Source organism: Histoplasma capsulatum, genomic scaffold, assembly GCF_000149585.1.
Source record: "Histoplasma capsulatum NAm1 scaffold_1 genomic scaffold, whole genome shotgun sequence".
In the NCBI taxonomy this organism is placed as follows: Eukaryota; Fungi; Ascomycota; class Eurotiomycetes; order Onygenales; family Ajellomycetaceae; genus Histoplasma; species Histoplasma mississippiense.
Genome location: NW_001813982.1, coordinates 1,037,517 through 1,057,070, shown reverse-complemented (window position 1 = coordinate 1,057,070; position 19,554 = coordinate 1,037,517). Strand labels below are relative to the sequence as shown.

The window sequence follows — 19,554 nt, the reverse complement described above, 5'->3', positions numbered from 1 at the left end:
CACAAGATTCCGCAGACACTATTCTCAGATGCATCAGTTTCACACTAGCACTAGTAGTAGGCCGGCGTTGAAGTGATTTAACATCATGACATCTGTAAAAGCTTGCTTCAATTCTTTAAACACTCTCATAATGTCTTGAGTAAGAATAAACAGTTCTGTTTTTCTGTCTTTAACACTTCTCTTTAACAAATCTGTAAGGGGGGCAGCAATCTGTGAATATATATAGATGAACTGTCTATAAAAATTCACAAACTCTAGAAATATCTGCATCTTATAGTACATACACAGCATCAACCAGTTTTTGATGATGAAGACTCAGCTTCTGTCCATTTAAATGCCATCAATCTCAACAATATAATCTAAGAAATCAATCTCCTGTGTGTAGAATGAGCGTTTTTCAATGTTTGTATAGAGTTGATGTTGTTTCAAGCAATTCAACATCTTCTGAACATGGGTATCATGTTCTTTTTCCATTTTCAAGAAGATTAGGATGTCATCCAAGTATATTATACAGAAGATGTTGACAAGACCCTGCTTGGGTAATGCGGCCACCCGGTAGCGCCTTGGCGTGGGGACCCAAGGCGCGTGGGTTCGAAACCCACAAGGGGACAACATTGCATCCGGAGCCAACTTCTCAGCTCCTAAAATAAAGGAATGTGAACCTGCCAAGTAGGTACCTTCGGGCGGACCTACTACCTGATTTAGCTTATTGTTTCTGGGCTGGAAACCTGTATCGCGAGTACCAAATCCCTGACTTTCATTAATTTTCCTATGTTCCTGTTATATTCTTGGCGTCATTCAACACTAAGCATTCCTCCTGTATAACCAACTCTTGCCTGTATTTAACATTACACAAGGACTCGTCATAAGCACTGCTTGCATACGAGTATAACGGAAGAATAATAATAATAATAAGTATCTGATAGTCAAATTACACCCAGATATTGCATGAGCAGCATTTCTATTAACACAGAAGAATACTGCATCTACATCTAAGATATGAAGGGCTCTCCTCCGCGTCATACAATATCTAAAAGGAACGAGCGACCTTGGCATCTTATACGAAGGCCCCAAGAACGAGATCGATGAATTCCCCAACGCGTCATATCTGCCGATAGGTTATACAGATTCGGATTGGGCAGGACCGTTGAACGGCGAACGCAAATCTACTTCAGGCTTCATATTCAAGTTAGCAGGTGCACCAATTTCATGGCGTTCGTCCAAACAACCTTGTGTTTCTTTAAGTTCAAATGAGGCAGAATACGTGGCACTTAGCGAAGCAGTACGCGAAGCAACGTGGTTGCGCAATATGATGATGGAACTAGGATTCGTTACAGCAAAGGACCCCTTGCCTATCAGGGCAGATAACAAAGGTTCAATCGACCTAGCTACCGTTGCCGCGATCACGGCACGCAGCAAGCATATCGACACTCGCTTCCACTATTCTCGCACGCAATTGAACGAAGGCGTTATTTCTATTAAACACGTTCCCACTGAGGATATGGTAGCAGACGGATTAACCAAACCTCTGGGCACAGTGGCATTTAGGCGTTTCATTGATTTACTAGGACTTTTCGCTGGTAACAGTGAGAATGATTAAATTTCTGTATGTAGCATGATTTTGGGATGATCCAAGTTGAGATAGCTAGCATAGAAGATTCATACGAACACATCATGCACGTTGGCGCGTGGGGGGGTGTTGGGCACTAGTTGCCCAGGCGGCCCTCCCTATATATACAGTAGTTAGCTAGCGATCGCACAATGAGAAGATCAACCATCCCACATTATCTAGTTATCCTGCGAAGCGGCTGAGCTTGCTGAGATAATCCAATGCTTTAATTCTGCATATGTATATCTCATATCACTGCTGTTCGATGTTAGTGTTCGCAATTCATTCTTACATTGAAGGGTAAAACCGATGCGGGCATAATGGGTTGCTTGTCGCATAGCTTCGATCAACCAAGAACCCATCCACGTTCAAGTTCAAATTCCGCGATAAGCAAATACGTCGTTAAGAGGATCGAGCCTTGAAAATATTATGTGGTATGGAGATATGAAACTAGGCATTGATACTCACGTTGCTTGCCAAGCCGAATGAGAATTCTTGAACAGCTAGCCCTGCGTGTATCTTGCTTGGAACTAATATATTCGTCATCGTGGACCAGCAAGCATTTGACCCGATTCTTCACAACAAAGTGCAGACAAAGGAACTGGGTTCAATACATTGAATATCTCCTTCTGCTACATATTGCGAACACAAGACTGGTATCAACATTGCCTTGTGCTATTTACTGTGATATATAAGGACCACAGACATGATTGTAAAACTTAATCCACTGGTGATTCTCGCGGCAGGTGCCATAGGAATAGATCCTGAACAAATCAGAGACGTCGTAACAATGAAGTTGCAAAAACCCAGGTTTAAGGAGTCCATGTAGATGCCACCACCCGTTGTTCGTAGGTATGTATCAAATAGGTCATCTTTTGCCTAAAAGCAGGAGGGACTTTTGGAGCGGATAAATCACTTCTCGCCTTTGCTCGATGGAAGGGGATTGTCGATTTCGAGGGGCAATTCCTCTCATTTTATTCGCAATTTTGTGAACGCCGCGACCAGCACAGCAATTTCCAACCCGAGAATTGCGACCCCAAATAAGAATACACGCCACATCCCAAGGAACGGACGAGCATCCTTGTCAAACATATCTTCAATTTCCGCTTCCAGTCGGTCTCCCATGGCCTGTAGCGAGAATTCCTTTTCCACTCTTTCTTTGCCATTGGCGCCTATTACCGCGGCTTCGTGCGCATCTATTTCCCAGAGCGCTTTGCGCATCACTGCTGTCCACTCTTCGATAGCGTTTGCCCCTCTCAGCCAACCAGTTTTCCCCTCTATAATTGTTTCTAATGGTCCCCCGTTGTTTACGGCTAGAACTGGGAGACCTACACGCATCGCCTCGACAGGAACTATGCCAAAATGCTCATATGATGGCGTATAGATGAGAAGCGTTGCTGCTGAAAGTAGAGTTTGTTTAAATGCGGACGGCACCGAGAGCAGGAAGAGGACCTCTATCGAATCGGGGATGGACAGGGCAGATATAACTGTTTTTGATGTGGCAGTTCTTAGGCTCAGGCCAATGGCTAGATCGTCCAGCTCTGTATGATATTGGACATTTTCTTGTACGCGGTTATCGTACCCACCTATACATAATAGAAGTAAGCGGCCACTATAGAATCATAGACAGCTATTAATAATAAAAAGAAGACAGTAACTTACCAGCAATGACCAACCGTGTCCCATGCCTCCCTTCTTCCCCAAGACCATGATAAGCCCGAATCGCAAGTCCGATATCCTTCTTCCTCTCAAACCGATTAATACTCAGCAGAATCTTCTTCCCACCCCAAAGGCTTTTCCCCTCAACTAGTTTTCTAAGATCCTTAATCCCCGTATCAACGCACGGATAAACGACCCGAACATCCCCAAACCTATTTCCGAAAACCTGCCTGATAACCCCGCACGTAAATTTCGAATTAGCCACAACCTTATCCGCAGCACTGATCGCCCACCCTTCAAACCAATCGAATGGATATCGATAGCACGCCTTAATCAGCTGCCGCATAACTCCACCCTCATCACGCTTAACGAGCAATTGATCCGGGAAATGACAGTAAAAGAGGATGCGTTGCTTCCCTCTCGCTTTAGAAAACAGTCGTCCAAAGGTCTTCAGAATAGGTACACACGCAGGTACCTGGTCGACGATATATACATCCTCCTCCTCCTCCTTCTCGTCGTCGTCGTCATCCCCCACTTCATTTCTGTCCCGCCTATCAACCGCATCTCCCTCCCGTCCCCGCTCCCGCGCCATTAACAACCACACCACTAAATGCACCTGCCTCAACACAGCAAACAACACCCGAAACCGCCCCGCAATCTGATCTGGGAACACAGTGTTTCCGCGCACAGTCACGTCCAGCGTGCCATCGCGCGCCTCCTCGAAGCAGTGGCTACGGTCCCGGTGCGACGTATAGATTTTCACTTTGTGTCCGCGCGCTTGCAGAGCCAGCGCAATGTCGAGGATGAGGCGCTCTGCGCCGCCGATCCCTAGGTCTGGGTGGAGGATGGTTATTGTTCTGCGTTTTTTGCGAGGTACGTGTTTTGACATCTGAGTTGGATTTGATTCGGATTGGAATTGGGATGGTCCGTTTTTTTTTTTTTTTTTTTTGGTTCTGTAGAAAATATGGAAGGAATTATATAATTGGAGAATTTCATTAAGGATAGAGAGAAGCTTCCGTGGCAAACCAGCCAACATGGTGGTCATAGCTCCGAGTATAGCTCATGTGACCTACAAATAGATAAGAATGAATCAGTATACCCTTTATTTATTTATTTTCTATTTATCTTTATTTTTACTTTTCCAAATGGTAATAATAGACGATTTGCTAGCCGGCTTCTGATAGTATCCTGATGGGACATATTCAATACTTACACTTGCAAAGCTACGTAACAATAAACTGAGAGGAGGAAGAGAACAGGCAAGAAGAGCAAAGATGAGGGTCCAAAAAAGGACATTTCAAAGACGAATTAAATTTAATAAACTCTAATCAAATCAATGAAATCGGTCAAGTCATGTAAGAGCAAGTTTACGTTTACAGGGGCGAGGGGTTGAAAAGCAGCTTAGCAATGTTGAAACTAACAGCTACACACCCACACACACTTAAAAATGGGGGCCAAACCATTCTAATATTGAAGTCAAGGCAATGACATGATAGTGAGCGGTTTTTCACAAACAAAAACACATGAGAGCCGCATAGTACCTGGTAAGCGGTATAGGGCGAATCACCCCTGCTGGTCGGTAGAATGGGGTACAAGTTTAGACTTTGAACGAAGTAGAGTAGAGTGCAAAAGGTGACAGAATGAAATGAATCTATCTCTCTCATCTTAGGTCCTGGTGAGGTGAAGGTGAGGCAGTCCAAGTGGAAGAAATACAAGAGGAAGAAGGTATAAAAGAAGTATCAGGAGATAAGATATCGAAAGAAGACAAAACAAAACAACAAAGCAGACTAACAGATGAAACAATACAAAATAAAATGTAAAAGGCGGCATGTAGCATGTACGGAGAGGGATATATAATTAACAATCAATGGAAGAAGAGTGTTGGGAGCTTTGGGATTGGGAGCAAGGGAGAAAAGAAAATAAAAAGAATATCTGGGTCATAAATGACATCGTCAAGAAGCGAAAAAAAAAAAAAAAAGGAAAGGAAGATAAAACTAGTAATAAAATATTGGGCGTGGGCGTGGGCATGGGCATAGGTATGGGGTATGAAGGGTGTTGGGTAATAAATAATTAGGAGCATCATGTCAATTTAGTTTTAAAACAGAAACACGCAAAGCACAAGCACGAGCAAGGAGATATTATATATCCAAAGGGACAGGACGGAAATGAACAGAGACGGTACGGAAAACAAAAAATGAAATGAAATGAAAAATTCACAATAACAACCACATAAAGGGGTGTGAAGGAAGAAGAACCTGCTAAAAACAGTTCAGCGTACTCTTCTTCTTTTTCTTACTAATCGCATTCATCTTCTCCTCCAAATGCGCCCGCGCAGCCTCCGCCTCCCGCCGTGCATTCCGTTCCTCCTCTACTGCCTGGATGGACAATCTCGTTGAATTCCGTTCAGACCGTAACTGCGTCAGCTCGTCCTCGTACTGCCATGCCTTCTTCTTCCACGCCTCCATCTCCGTCTTCACTTTGTTGCTCTGAGCCTCGAGATCGCCCAGTGCTTCCTCGAGAGTGGCAGTTAGTTGTTTCTCGGCGTGTAGGTGCTTCTCGATCGTGCGGATGCGCGCTTCCTGGTCTTCAACGAGCTGGGCATTGACGAGTTCCTTGCTGGTATGTCGTGAGCTGGGTGGGGATATGCTTCCAGTCTGCGCGGCGATGTTTGGAAGAGGGGGGAGAGGAATGGCCGGCGGAGGCGACGGTAGTGATGCTGCTGATGCACTCTTTCGGAGGTTCGACGTCATGGAGCCAGTGCGATCGATCGATGACGGTGCATCACCGTTCCGCATTTGACCCTGGTTCTTTACTGTTAGTAAGGAAGAAGCCCAAAATCAAGTGAAAAAAAAAAAAAAAAAAACAATTCAACTTACTTCCAGTTGCTCAATACGAATCCGATAACTCTCGATCTCTTTCTCCAAATTCCCAATCTTGAGATTCGCCTCATCAAGCGCTTGGTGTCTCTCTTGTTGAATCACAGAAAGGCGGTTATGATGTTGATCGAAGGTATTTGTAATCTGCTCCTCCAGCTCCTCCACGAGGCGGGCACTCTTCTGTTTCTCAACGGTGATCTCATTGATAATCGCGTCCTTTTTCTTGATGAGATCCTCTTTCTCCTTGAGAGCATCCTCATGGCTAGCAACGAGATGAGCAAGCTCCGTCATCTTGGCTTCGTGTCGACTGGACTTCTCCGTCAGGTCGGTGAATTGTCTCTCGAGTTTGGCATGGCTGCTTGTCTTCGTCTCCAATTCTTTCACGAGATCTTCATTGGTATCGAACAGTGCAGAGTATTTCTCAGCGAATTGCTGTTTCTGAGAAAGGAGGTCTTCAATTTGCTCCTGGAGACTATTGACGGTGACAGGAGCATTCAAAGCTGCAGTGACACCAGACAACAATTTCGCCAGTTCGTTTTTGGATGCAGAGATTTCCGCTCGTAGAGCGCTAACAGCCTGCTCATTGCGAACGTTCTCCTCCGCCATTCGTGATTCATGTTGTGCCTCAGCAGCAGCCTTGACCTTGACCTCTAGCTCCTCCAGCTCTTGCTTGTGTGCCTCTTGTAGGGACATAAGTTCCGCTTTCTGCGCCTCAACGGTAGCTTTGTGGGATTCGATCTCTTGCTCTAAAGCAGCAACGCGAGCACGGTATGACTCCAATTCACTATTGCTTGAACGGCCGTCGTTCTCATGTTGAGAAATCTCCTCCTTGGCGGCGGCGAGAGACGATTCCAATCCGGAGATGGTGGACAAGTGAGTAGAAATTGTGCTTTTCTGCTCTTCAATATTAAACTTAAGACCGTCCACAAGCTCTTGATTTTTAACCCGGGCAGTCTCAAGGCTTTTCGCAGCTGCAGCCATTTCATCCGCACTGGCTCCCTCGACTTCGTTGCGCTCACTTCGCAGGGCGTCAATATTAGCGAGAGCAGCTTCCAACTCGACCATTGTGTTTTGTAGCTGCTTTTCAGAAGATTGGAGAGATTCAGCCGCGGTACGGTGTTTGCTCTGCCATTCCGCTCGCTCCGCCAGCGCAGCTTGCAGTTCAACAAGGGTGGCTTGAAGTTTATTTTCAGACGATTGCAAAGACTCGAAGACGCCTTGGTGTTTGATTTCCCAATCGGAGTTTGCTTCCTCAAGTTGTACAATCTTTTGATTCTGAGCAATAATCTGTTCATCTTTCTCAAACACTAGAGCCTTCTGTGTCCCCAACAACTCGTTCAAACTTTGAACTTTAGCTGTCAATTCCTTCTCCCGGGCATCATGCGCTTCCTGCATCTCCTTGATTTGGTTCTCATGCTGCAGGATCTGATCCCGCATCTGTGAGACTACAGAGATATCCATCGGCGACGAACCGGAAAGACTAGATCGTTCCCTGGTCAGACCGGAAATAATAGTTGCCTTGGTCTCCATCTCCTTCTTGACATTCTTGTTCTCAGCCTCAAGAGCTTGAATTCGCTCCATGCGAATGTGCAGCTCATGCATTGCAGTGTTGAGGCTGACTTCGAAAGTCTGCATGGTATCGGGCTTGCCTTCAAATTCTTCGGTGGCAATGTTCCTCAGAGACGCGAGAGAGCGATGTGCGCGGTCAACGGTTGTCATGTTCTGACTGGTCATGCGTCGGATCACCTGAGCCTTGGGTGACGGAGTCGTGGGCGAGGAAGACTTTGTGCGCTGGAGCTCCTGTTTCAGATCTTCAACCAGGTTCAAGGTCTCCTCATGTTCCGACTGGAGCTGGGCATATTTCTGCGTCACTAAGCTCATGCCGTGCTGGTGTTCTTGTAGCAACTTCTGCATATTTTCCACGTCAGTATGATTAGGCTCATCCGTGTCGAATGCATTTTGTAGGTCGGAATTGCCCTGGTGCCCGTTCTCTGAGTGCTCCTGTGTAATAGCTGACTGCTCGGCCAAGGACAACTCCGAGGAGAGTAATCGCGAAGATGAAGGCTGTCCGCCAGACCTGAGCGCCTGTAATCTCGAGTCTTCTAAAAAAGACACTGGCCGAGAGCTGGTCATCGGAGTTGCAGCAGCAGCCGCATTCGCAGGATGGCGAGCCTCATCAACGGCATCCTGAAGCTCAGCAAGGGTGCGAAGGGCCTCTTCATATTTTGCATGAAGAAGATCGTATTCATTGGTGGTGGTCTCGTGCTGTATTCTAAGTTCAAACAGTTCTTGCGTCACATCCTCCAGCTTTTCCGCAACAAACCGGGACTGAGCAGGGCTCTGTGGAGGGTAATCGTGGTCTGTGGTTAGATTTTGGCCATTGCTCTCTCCAGAGGCTTTCTGCAGCGTCTTCAGTCCGTCGTTGTCATCAACTTCGCCGTTACGAGCTCCCACCTCTTCTCGTTCGGAAGGGCCTGACCCAGACTCTGGAGGAATCTCTCCGAAATCATCATCTGATTCAGGAATAGCAGTTTCAACAGCCTCCATCAGCACATCGAGAGATTGAGATAGGCCCCGCTTTCGGGTCTTCGGGAGTTCCCTACCCGCAACAGGAGCGGTGTGAGTGTATGTGTGGTTGAGAGTGTCCCCTTTGCCATCATCCGACTTAGCGCCATTCTGTTGGATATGGTCGAGCTCGTACAATAGGGTATCAAGTTTACCCAGGCTGCGTTGGCGATCTATAACGTGCTCTAATCTATCCATTTCGCGTTGCATCAGCTCCATGTCTTGATCAGCCTCCGCCAGTCGTTCCTCCAGTGTCGATATGTAGTCTTCACAGCTGGCTTCATTTTCACGCGCACGAGCGATTTCCTTGCGTAGCTCAGCAATAATAGCAGCGTTCTTCTCTTCACCAGTGGTATGGCCATCAAGTTTGGACTCGAGCTCATGTAGGTAATGTTCAGTATTTGCTTCACGATCCATCATCTTCTGAATACGGGCCTGTAGCTGGGCATTTACAGTCTCAATATAGGCACACTTGGTCTCCTTTTCTAGAAGGCTGCTTTCAGTGTTGGACAGTGAGGAGCGTGTGTTTGACAACGATGATTCCAAGCTTTGAATTGTCTTCTCATACTCCAATACCACTTGCTCGACAGACTCTGCGAATGAATGGGAGCGCTTCAGCCTTTCCATCGCACTATCACCAAGCAGATTTTGTAGGTCGTCAGTATCCCCAGTAAAATCAGTAGCCTTTGTCAGTTCTGAGATCAGTTTGGCATGTCGCTGGCTTAGTGCAGTATAGCTCTCTTGAACATCCAAAAGGTGATTCTGTAGTTCTATTTCTCTTTCATTTTGACGTTCTGCGCGTTCTTGGGGGACATTGCTCCTTCTATCCCCGCCCTCGGAATTGTTGATCTGTTGGCGCAAAAATGCTACCTCAGCTTTTAATCTATCGATGACAGCTTGTTTATCGCTCTCATCCGTTATTTGCTGGATACGAGGTTTGCTCTGGATGGCTCTAGCCCGCTGGGCATACTGTACGGTGTTTAGAGTCTCACTAAGGTGGAACTCGGCAGGTGTAACGCAGGCAATCATATAAGTGATCGCATTGCCACCTAGTGAATCTTGAAGTAGTCGAGTGAGCTTAGAATCGCGGTATGAGACGTGGGAACCGGCCTGTCTCGATGAAAGTTGTGAAATGACCTTGCCCAAACTAGCAAGACCAGCGTTAATTGATATTCCCTCCTTGGCCCGTTCTCCAGATGCACCAGTGTTTTTTAAGCGCTCGCTACCGGCAAGGTCAACAAAGTGCAATTTGCTATCCACGGTAATTGATATGTCAGCTCCAGAGAGGGCTTCGACAGGCATCGATAATCGTTTTTCACGCGTCGACAGATTCGAGGTCTGATCTTTGCGCTGGACTAGGTTCAAAGAAAACACAGCGTGCGAGCGGGAGGATTTCGCGTTGATCGCGGTGGCATCCGTTTGTCGAATAGAGGAACCAAAATTCAGAGCCCCGATAAGATCCTCGAATGAGTTGATGTTGACCTGGTGCAGGCCCGTGAGTAGGATCCGTCCCTTGGTATCTTCGCGGATGGTAACAGAACCTCGCTCTGCAAGGGGTGTGGTATCAGGGAGGAGGAGGTCTCTGAGTTGTTCATTATAAATCTTGACGCCAACAGGGTTAGAAGGCCTGCCTGATCTATCCAGGAAAAAAAAAAAAAAAAAAAAAAAAAAAAAAATTGATGATAATGAGGAATAATATACCTCTACATAAGTGGCTTTCAGCTGCCAACTTTTATCCAAAACACCCTTGCCGAAATGGGGCAATGACGAATTGACGGAATATCGTGTTGGGGTCCGTAAACCGGTTGAACCTGAGCGAGTATGTGTAGCTCCAGTCAACTTTTCAAAGAGAAGTTGGGCGGCACGGGGAATTATTCCTATATCAGAATGAAAATGATTAGACCCAGGATCAGTATATACGTATATACACATATATACATGATGGAAACGTTCACATACCCATAACTTTCTGGTCGCTCTGCTCTGTCGGACCAGATGTGCCCATGGTGTAAGACTTGCCAGCGCCAGACTGGCCGTATGCGAGAATTGAAACATTGTAACCCTGTACGAAAGAGTTGACGCTGTCCTGTAGGTATTCCCAAATGCCTTCCTGGTCCACTGTTTCCGCAAACACTCTATCGAATACAAACAGCTTGCGACCTTGCGGAGCATCGACAGCAACGCTGGTTGGTGATGTGACGTGGACTGTTGACCGTTGAAAGCGCTGTGGAATCAACTCGAATCCTGGATCGGTGGACTTCAATGGCGGGCGAACGCGAACAGCTGTTTTGTATTTACTCGTGTAAGTATATGCATTTTGTGCCAGAGAGTTTAGCGACATATATATAGTTATACTAAAATATCAAGAAAAAATCAAAATAAAAGAAAATAAAAACTGTTACACACCGACTTTCACCGCCGTCTTTGTATCCTCATCTGAAGCCCTGCTACCGCCCTGTTTGCTGCTCATACTCATGCGACTGTTGCTTCGTGGAGGTCGAATCATTGCGCTCATGGGACGCGGCTGGCCGGTGGGAATAGGAGAGGCAGGAGGAGAATTGGCCATGGTGGAGAAACCACTGTCTGGAAGACGGAATAGCTATGGGGCCGGTTTCAACACGGTCTGTCTCGCTCTCTTTCTTTCTCTGCGCCTGTCTCTCTGTCTGTCTCTGCTGAAACAGAAGAAAAAGAAACGAAAGGTAAGGGAAAAAAAAAAAAAAAAAAAAAAAAAAAAAAAAGGCCAGGAAAGCCACCCCCCAAGTTCTCGATCCACCAAGATCGATTCCCAGAGCTGTCAGGCCAGTAAGAGGAACGCGATCATGAGAGCCGTCTCGAGGGGCGTGCCAGAGGATGTTTTATTGATCTATTTATTTCCTTAGCCGTAAATTTGAAGTTTAAGTATACTTTCGAAATTTTGACGGTTCGTCTGTCAGATTCGTTTGTCTTTCCGGCGATTGCTGAGCCTGTTCCTGACAGAGCGTGGGATTGGGGCGGAATGAACTGTTTGATGGAATCGGAGAAAAATGAAGAGAGGATGAAGGAGAATGGGCAACGAGATGACAGGACAAGCCCCTATTATTTTTCCGCAAGAAAAGGGATCGACTAGCGCAGTAATTTTTTTTTTTTTTTTTTGGCGGGATCGTTGTGGGATTGGACGCCAATGCCAGGGGAGAGTGCACCAGACACAAGACTCCCGGATGGGGGCGTCGCGGGCGGAGGAGGGGGAGGGAGGAAATGCAGAGAGGAGGATAGGAGAGGAGAGGAGAGGAGAGGAGGCGATAGTATACGCAGCGGACGGAGAGGAGGTCGAGAGATGCTGGGAGAAATGAGCCACGATGGCGGTGGAGGATGTGGTGGTGCGGCTTGTTGCTTATTACTTTTCGCTTCGCCTACTCTGTAATGCTGTCTGCGCTAGGTCAACATCGCGTATCAGGGGGCAGGAACAAGGTTATCAACGCTGTTTCCACCGTAAAATACACCACCGTTGTAATATTTACCGCTAGCTTTCTAGCGGGGCCAGCCTCGTACGCATGGCCCTCTCTGCGGTACCGGGCTTGTGACGTATCGCTGGAACTCCCGGCAGGAGTGACCTGTTGGGCACTCTCGGCAGGAGTACCCTTGGTCTTTTACGGGCAACAAACGTCAATCGAATGGAGGCGCGCCTTGCTACAACAAAACCGGTCTGGGCAGATCACTGTCACAGCAATTCAAGCCTCAACGCCAGATTGAATGCCCAGATCAAAGTTTAAAAAAGGAACGAGCGAATAGAGACGAAACTTAAACTTAGACAGTGTCCTCTATGGCCCGGAGATAATGTTTCCAACGCAAAAATTCCAAGCTCCTTCCTTCTATTTGCCATAACATATTCCTAGATGCAGAAGAAAACTCTTTGAACACTGAACAGAGGAATTGTGGCACAGTTAGAAATGTCACAAGAGAATCACAGTCCATGGGTGGGTTATTTCAACAGTCGGCAATGTCACTTCCCATGCTGTGTTGCCCTCCAACCTCCAGCTGTTTTCCAGAACAAGTTATCCACGCGGTCGCGTTAGCGGTGTCATAACACGCCTCCCCCTTGAAGGCCACCCTAGCCAAACCCCCTTGTATAACTGGGTTATCGGTGATTATTTGCAGAGGCTCGGTCATTCAGTCATCTCAGCCATATAAATAATCAGATTATTGCTGATGCGTGTTTAATTTCATAGTCCGCATATATAGAATCCTAAATAATCAATAGAAAAAACACCGTTAAATTCAGATATAAATGACGTTATATAAAAACAAAAATTGATAAATCTTGTTAATATTCTAAAAATATAACCGTCCATATTTCACCAATAAATCACATGATATAAAGACTGTATCTCCGTCTGGGGGCGAGGCACAATTAGCGCAATACCATTAGTGTACTAACTAAGCTGTTAGTTCAGAAGTACAAACCAATAATTTCTCATACTAAAATATATGCAATTCTAACCTTCCAGCTGTGAGAATTCACCTTTCTACCCACCCACGCTCTGCAGAAATCATGGCATTCAAAGGTATTTTCAATTCTCTAATACTTCTTCAAATAATATCTGCTGATTATTTATTAGACAGTACAAAAAAGAGTGAGAAATGAAAATGATCTCTGAGTGAAATTATAGCAGATATTCCACCTCTGAAAGATGTCAAATTCAATTCTATGGAAGCTCTTCGTCGCCTGCCAGCTGTCAATCTGCTCAATAATATTGATCCACAGAGCCCATATGCCCTATTCTCTCTCTATATCTCAGAGGCAGATATTCAGAATATTACAAGCTCCACCAATGCCTACACAAAGATACAGATCTTAAAGAATCCAGCTCTCAATTCATGAGATTGACAGCCAACTACTTCTGCAGAAATCAAGGTATTTCTTGGGCAGATTATCTATATGGGAATACATAAATCTCCAACAGTTGGAGATTATTGGAATAAGAATGATGCTCAAGGGCCACTTCATCCATCAAGATTTCACATGGAACAGTATAGATTTGAGCAGATCAAGAGATATCTCCACATATTCAACTTTTGCAAACTGGAATCCTCCTTCATTCAGAAGCTAGAGCCTCTATACTTCAACTTTCATACAGCATGTCAGAGATACTACACCCCCGGTTCCAATCTCTCCATTGATGAGATGATGATTCGATTCTTCAGCCGATCAAAATACACAGTCAAGATGCCTCAGAAACCAATCAAACAGAGATATAAGATTTTTGAACTAGAAGAACAGGACTATCTTTGAACCTTTTCCATGTCTCATGATAATCTCCGCATAAGTACAATGTTCCGAACTCCAGGATTAACCAAGACTGAATCTCTTGTGGTGGAATTGATTGAACGGCTGCCAGTATTCTTGCAGAGCTCTGAGCAGCACTCTGAGCAGCACTCTGAGTTGAATACCACTAAAGAGGTTGCTGGCTACTCGATTTATATGGACAACTACTTCACCTCTGTTGCTCTATTCCACTATCTTTGAAAGAAAGGAATTGGAGCTTGTGGAACCACCCATCCTGCCAATCTACCACCTCTTTTACAAGAACTAAAAAACTCTGGATTATCTGCTCATATTCCCTTCAATACTCTGTGTATTATCCCTCAAAATGAAGTTCTCTGTCTTGCATGGAAAGATAATAATGTGGTTTTACTACTGTCTACAGTTCATAAGCCAGACAGCTTCATTGAATGTATCTGGAAATGTCCTGGGATCAATTCCACCAACGGCCTGCAGATTCGACGTCTATTTGGTGATAAATTTGAACAAGCTATGGAGATTCCTACCATTATTGATGACTATAATCATTATATGAATGGGATTGATCTAGCAAATCAGTATAGAGCTTCCTATGAGACTCATATGCCCACCAATCGCACGTGGTTGGCAATTCTACTCTGGATTATTGACCATGCTATTGTCAATGCTTATATCCTTCATAGATTGGCTACTACTGGCACTACTGCTGACACTGGCACTGGCATTGCTCTATCTCATGCTCAATTCCGCCAACAACTTTATCTTCATCTCTTTGAATTCTCAAGTCCTCTACCCTCAACTCGATCAAATTCAGATCTTAATCACCATCGAATTCCTCTGCCAGGACCTCGAGCTTGTGCCTGATGTCAGTATAAAAGAAAGAGAACAGAGCAGAATAAGGGTAGAGCTTCAAGATCAAGATATGGTTGTGCTGCATGTAATAATATTCCTCTCTGTCTGAAAAGCCGGTGTTGGCAGGAGTTCCATTCTAATAATTAATTAGGGTTAGATCAAATAGATTACATAAATTACACTAAAACACATCAATACAGCTGATCTCTCATATAATCCAGTAGTTTTCGTGTATTTAATACACTAAGGTACGCGCTAAAAAACCGCGCTAATTGTGCCTCGCCCCCAGACGAGGAGATAAAACTTGCTTAGGTAGACGACGAGTCCTAGATATTGTATACAGACTTTATTAGATGGACAAAGCTCCAGAAGGGGGGACTTGAAAGTTGTTTTATTTCATGGCTGAAAATGAACGAATCTCAATGATTTTATTGATGCATAGCTAGCAATCTAGCTGGCAATATCTATTCATATAGAGATTGATCAGATATCGCGCAGGGAGGTTGGTAGCTGGCATTCATTTCAGCCACAAAATGAAGCAACTTTTGTCTCCCCTCCCCCATCCTCCCCCTCAGAGCTTCGTATGATTCTCAAGAGACTTCGCTTCGCTCTGTCTAATTACAATATAGCGCACTCACTAATGAGAGGTGGGAGGTTCCACTTAGCGCAGTTAAGACTATAATTTCTTCGAATTTTCCTTTACGCTGTATATTTTCAACGTACTTTGTAATATCTGTGAGAGGTGAAAAGCTTGATTGATTAATTGCTAGCTAAGCGGACCATTTTATAAAGGGTAAGAGCGTTACACGAGACACGTGGTTGTCTCACAATATCACCGTGGTGGATGATATCTTGGGGAACATACACCAGCCTTACTACCACTTGGAAAAACGCAACTACCACAAAGTTTTGAATAACAAATAATTGAGTTATCGCAGGGATATCTCATACAACCAGAAGGCCCCCTTTTCAACTTGTTTAATACATGGGCAGACTGTTGGGTTCTCTCGGATGGTAGTAAATGGTCATAGGTTTTATGAACTTCAAAACCATCGTGACTCCGTGGTTGATATTTAATCACATTTTTATCATCACTAGTGGAAATTAATCCATTAGAATTTTTCTCTGAGTTATGAATCGGGTTTATTATGTTTTCCACTCTCCGCTATAAAACTTAGTATATATCGCTTTCATTTCTTTCAAAATGTAAAAAACTGTGTAATAAGATATAAATTCAAAAACCTATAGACTTACTAGTGTGAATGCATGTGGTACCATTATAAAATAAACAGTTGTAAGCAAAATTAAAAAACCCTTCATAATAAAAGCGGTTGCAGTTATTTTCAACAGATATTACCATATAGTTACTAGAAATGAAATTTATATTGAAACATTTCAAGGTGAGAGCTGCTGAATTTATTGCATCTTCTTCCGATCAACCGATATATAAGACTTGGAGAGTTACTTCTTCGTTTTCAATGATTATAGACATCTCATTGTGTATAATTATTAAAGTTGAACATTGTAGCTAAAAAGAGGGGGTGGATGGCGTAGTGGTAAGCGCTGTTATGGAATGCTTTCTCAAATCTTTAGACACTTGGTGTTGGGGCCGCCACTGCTGAGACAAGAAGGTAGTGAGTTTGAATCCCACTCTTTTCAAAAAGGATATTATCACATCTTGGTGGATATTGAAGGTATCCTTTCTTATCTCATTTCTATTGGTAACTGCCACTGCAGGGTGGAGCAATGTTCAACACTATGGCAATAATCAATTATAGGTGGGTCGGGTTACAGCATGTTCAAACTCAACTCTCAATAACCACTAGTTATATGCGGAGGAGCAGTATCAACATCACTGCATATAACCTGGTATGGTTATTGCTCATATGTACAGGATACTTGTATTTAGTAAGAGAAACACTATTAAATTCAGATACATGACTTTGTGTATGATTATTATAAAGTTGAACATTGTAGCTAAAAATTAAAGCATGTTCAATTATAAAACGATCGAGTCAAAGGCAACTCTGATATAATTAAGAAGCCCCACTCATATGCTAGCACAAGGTCTAATTGAATAATAAATGCTAGATTAAAACAGATAATTGCTTGAAAATGAGTTATTTAAAACAATCCACCATATTGAAATCATATATTATATGTAATTTACTCATTCAAATATATATATTAATATTTAAACAGTTTAAAATTTGAACTTATCAGTATACTGTTGAGTTATAGTCTGTATTATCTTATACTTTTGCTCATAAATTACACATACAAATTATGATGCTCTTCGGGAGGCCTCCGGGAGGTTAATGTATACATACATACATAAACTCCAACCAATTTGTACGGAGTAGTTTAAGCAATAAAGGCAAAGACACATCATTCAAACTTTGCAATTTTTGTTTGCAGATCTGAATTCATTTAACTGACAACGCCAGCTTCCATAATCGAAAAAGGAATCTTTTCAAAACTATAATAGTAAAGTAATTTTGATTTTTTTTTTTTTTTTTTTTTCTATGGGGTTTGTATACAATTCTGATACAAATTTATTTTTCGCCTATGCGCCGCTTATGAGGTATGTACTACCTATATACATATGGACAGGTATGATGTAGGTAGCTAACTAATCTTCTTAATGCCTTGATAGTGCATAACTACTAGGCAACTTTTGAAAGCGACCCCATATTCCATATAAATCTTCCGGAAAGGGTGCTTCTGCTCTAGCCTCTTTTGACCATCCACTTTCATGGTGACAGTGGCAGCGGTTTTCGCGAACCTTTTTGTGGTGACAATGATCTCAGATGAGTTGTTAACTTCCCCCATGTCTGTACAAACTTATCCCGCTTTTTCATAACCTCCTGGTTCCCCATTATCTTCTCTGCAATTGGCATTTTAGCAAGGAAACGCTGTGCTCCCAGTTTACCAAGCAAGATCTTAGTTATGTTATCTAGTGATTAACTATTGAGGCATGATAATTTGACTTATCTGTCTTGATCTGATCGATCCGCTCACAAATATCTTCATACCTTAGTGAAGACTCTATCAAGGCGAATGCTAAATACTGATCCGGCTTAGGATAGCGCCAACCCTGATCGCCATTGGGTTTATCGAAGATTTTCTGATTCAAATTGTATCTTTTAACCTTCCGAAACAATTCTAGCCGCTGCTTGTCCGCCTGGAGGGCCCACTTCTCCACATCAAATGACGCTGCGTCCGGGAATGCAAGTTCAAGGAAGGTGGTATATTGAGTGGCGAGCTGTAACGCAGATGAACGATAGTCCAAGCTGTCATTAATGCTCATAAGCTTATTCTCCGAAAACTGGGCCCCTTGTAGCAACTGACGGACCGAATAGTGAGTGGAGTGGTAGATTTGGCGCCAGGTTATCAGCGCCAGGGAATGAGTCCGCATAGGCCCTTGCTTTCGCCCTCACGACATTGTGGAACCCCTTCTCAATGCTACCAGCAAATCCCAGAGTTGGTACGCTATCAAATGCTGGCTGGCCAGGGCTAACCTGGCGTAGTTCCTCCCACTTCTTTTGGTAGTCAAGGAGTGGAAATCCTGATCGCGTTCTCCATTCCGATTCCCACATATCGTCCCGGGCTGCAAATGGCACACCGTGACTACCGTAAAATGGATCCGATTCTTTGTAAGCTTGGTGGACCGCACAGCACAGGTTTATATACGTCGGACAGCTCATTGCTTCGCTTTCATCAACGCCTTCCCGGTGAATTTCCGCTGTTTGCACCAGTGCATTCAATACGGCAGTCGCGTAAATAGAACCCCCTGCTCTCCCGCACGAGGCGCTCGATGCCCATGCTCCACTCTCCTGCTCATCACCAGCAGCTGTCATATCTGACACATTACGGCGTAAGTCTCTTTACCACAGAGAGGCGTGAATCCGTGTATGGCTTTACAAGCCACCCTCCTGAAAAACATGATGTCATCACCAGGGTTAGTTAAATCAACACTTGGGTGAATAGCTTCGTGTAACTTTTTATTAGTAAGTTGAGGTGCTCGGTCAGAACAGCCTTTGCCTCCTATGGACGCCCCAAAGGATTCCGCTTCTCCGTGTCCAAATATGAACACTAGCACCTGCTGATTATCCCGAACTGCAATTCGTGTCTCTGATCTTAGTGTTGCTAAAAAACGCTCCAGGAGATCCTTCGCGGGAATTACGCGGATTGTGTGGGTTGACTCACTTTGCTCCAGTTTTTTTTTTTTTTTTTTTTTTTTTTGCATCCAGGACAACTTCTACAATCACCAGACCTGCTGCCATGTACATATTCACCATACTTCGTCACAAGAGCTCGTGGTTCAACGCAGGTGAACCACAGTTGATTTGACGGGTGGAATGTATCTATTAATGTTAGCAACTGATCTGGAGTAACACACAATCACCCTCTTAAGAGATGAGTGCTTATGTGTATTTTGAAGAAGATGGTGGAAGAGAAAAAAGTCTGATAGAAACCACCCATCTTGTTTGGGGGAGGCATTATCCTCAAAGTCGTTGATACCACAGAGAGTAATACCATGAGTGTTCGGCTGCACGTCTGGGGGACAGAAGGAAAAGAATTCTTTGGCTTCATTTGCATGCTTCAGGGCCTTCCCGCTCATGCTGGAGGGTGTGACAGTGGGGGTTCGCTCTTGAACACTCCCGAGGTCGAGGATCCATGGATTACTGTCAACATCTTTCCTCCAAATTACC

At 44.3% G+C, this 19,554-nt stretch overlaps 9 protein-coding genes across 9 annotated transcripts; 4 read left to right on the top strand and 5 right to left on the bottom strand.

The window, feature by feature from the left end:
- Positions 1 to 85: 85 nt before the first annotated feature.
- On the top strand, positions 86 to 1,619 carry HCAG_00319 (predicted protein; the record flags this gene model as incomplete). Its single annotated transcript, XM_001543223.1, has 4 exons — positions 86 to 94; positions 560 to 669; positions 1,006 to 1,586; positions 1,615 to 1,619. The coding sequence occupies 4 exons, from the start codon at positions 86 to 88 to the stop codon at positions 1,617 to 1,619; spliced, it is 705 nt and encodes a 234-aa protein (XP_001543273.1).
- A 959-nt stretch (positions 1,620 to 2,578) lies between these two features.
- HCAG_00318 (conserved hypothetical protein) lies at positions 2,579 to 4,157 on the bottom strand (the record flags this gene model as incomplete). The annotated part of the gene is made up of 2 exons (XM_001543222.1): positions 2,579 to 3,195; positions 3,272 to 4,157. 2 exons carry the CDS (start codon positions 4,155 to 4,157, stop codon positions 2,579 to 2,581), a joined length of 1,503 nt encoding a protein of 500 aa, XP_001543272.1.
- A 1,369-nt stretch (positions 4,158 to 5,526) lies between these two features.
- Positions 5,527 to 11,275, bottom strand: HCAG_00317 (hypothetical protein; the record flags this gene model as incomplete). Its single annotated transcript, XM_001543221.1, has 6 exons — positions 5,527 to 6,075; positions 6,145 to 9,592; positions 9,680 to 10,311; positions 10,411 to 10,520; positions 10,669 to 10,992; positions 11,116 to 11,275. The coding sequence occupies 6 exons, from the start codon at positions 11,273 to 11,275 to the stop codon at positions 5,527 to 5,529; spliced, it is 5,223 nt and encodes a 1,740-aa protein (XP_001543271.1).
- A 1,962-nt stretch (positions 11,276 to 13,237) lies between these two features.
- Positions 13,238 to 13,567, top strand: HCAG_00316 (predicted protein; the record flags this gene model as incomplete). Its single annotated transcript, XM_001543220.1, has 3 exons — positions 13,238 to 13,250; positions 13,305 to 13,319; positions 13,359 to 13,567. 3 exons carry the CDS (start codon positions 13,238 to 13,240, stop codon positions 13,565 to 13,567), a joined length of 237 nt encoding a protein of 78 aa, XP_001543270.1.
- Positions 13,568 to 14,017: 450 nt separating this feature from the next.
- On the top strand, positions 14,018 to 14,212 carry HCAG_00315 (predicted protein; the record flags this gene model as incomplete). The annotated part of the gene is made up of 1 exon (XM_001543219.1): positions 14,018 to 14,212. One exon carries the CDS (start codon positions 14,018 to 14,020, stop codon positions 14,210 to 14,212), a length of 195 nt encoding a protein of 64 aa, XP_001543269.1.
- A 427-nt stretch (positions 14,213 to 14,639) lies between these two features.
- On the top strand, positions 14,640 to 15,063 carry HCAG_00314 (predicted protein; the record flags this gene model as incomplete). Its single annotated transcript, XM_001543218.1, has 2 exons — positions 14,640 to 14,852; positions 15,040 to 15,063. 2 exons carry the CDS (start codon positions 14,640 to 14,642, stop codon positions 15,061 to 15,063), a joined length of 237 nt encoding a protein of 78 aa, XP_001543268.1.
- A 366-nt stretch (positions 15,064 to 15,429) lies between these two features.
- HCAG_00313 (predicted protein) lies at positions 15,430 to 16,117 on the bottom strand (the record flags this gene model as incomplete). The annotated part of the gene is made up of 5 exons (XM_001543217.1): positions 15,430 to 15,453; positions 15,563 to 15,572; positions 15,705 to 15,735; positions 15,791 to 16,004; positions 16,094 to 16,117. 5 exons carry the CDS (start codon positions 16,115 to 16,117, stop codon positions 15,430 to 15,432), a joined length of 303 nt encoding a protein of 100 aa, XP_001543267.1.
- A 925-nt stretch (positions 16,118 to 17,042) lies between these two features.
- Positions 17,043 to 18,284, bottom strand: HCAG_00312 (predicted protein; the record flags this gene model as incomplete). Its single annotated transcript, XM_001543216.1, has 5 exons — positions 17,043 to 17,066; positions 17,170 to 17,259; positions 17,507 to 17,624; positions 17,875 to 18,132; positions 18,280 to 18,284. The coding sequence occupies 5 exons, from the start codon at positions 18,282 to 18,284 to the stop codon at positions 17,043 to 17,045; spliced, it is 495 nt and encodes a 164-aa protein (XP_001543266.1).
- Positions 18,285 to 19,146: 862 nt separating this feature from the next.
- On the bottom strand, positions 19,147 to 19,463 carry HCAG_00311 (predicted protein; the record flags this gene model as incomplete). The annotated part of the gene is made up of 2 exons (XM_001543215.1): positions 19,147 to 19,206; positions 19,242 to 19,463. The coding sequence occupies 2 exons, from the start codon at positions 19,461 to 19,463 to the stop codon at positions 19,147 to 19,149; spliced, it is 282 nt and encodes a 93-aa protein (XP_001543265.1).
- Between the last annotated feature and the right edge of the window lie 91 nt (positions 19,464 to 19,554).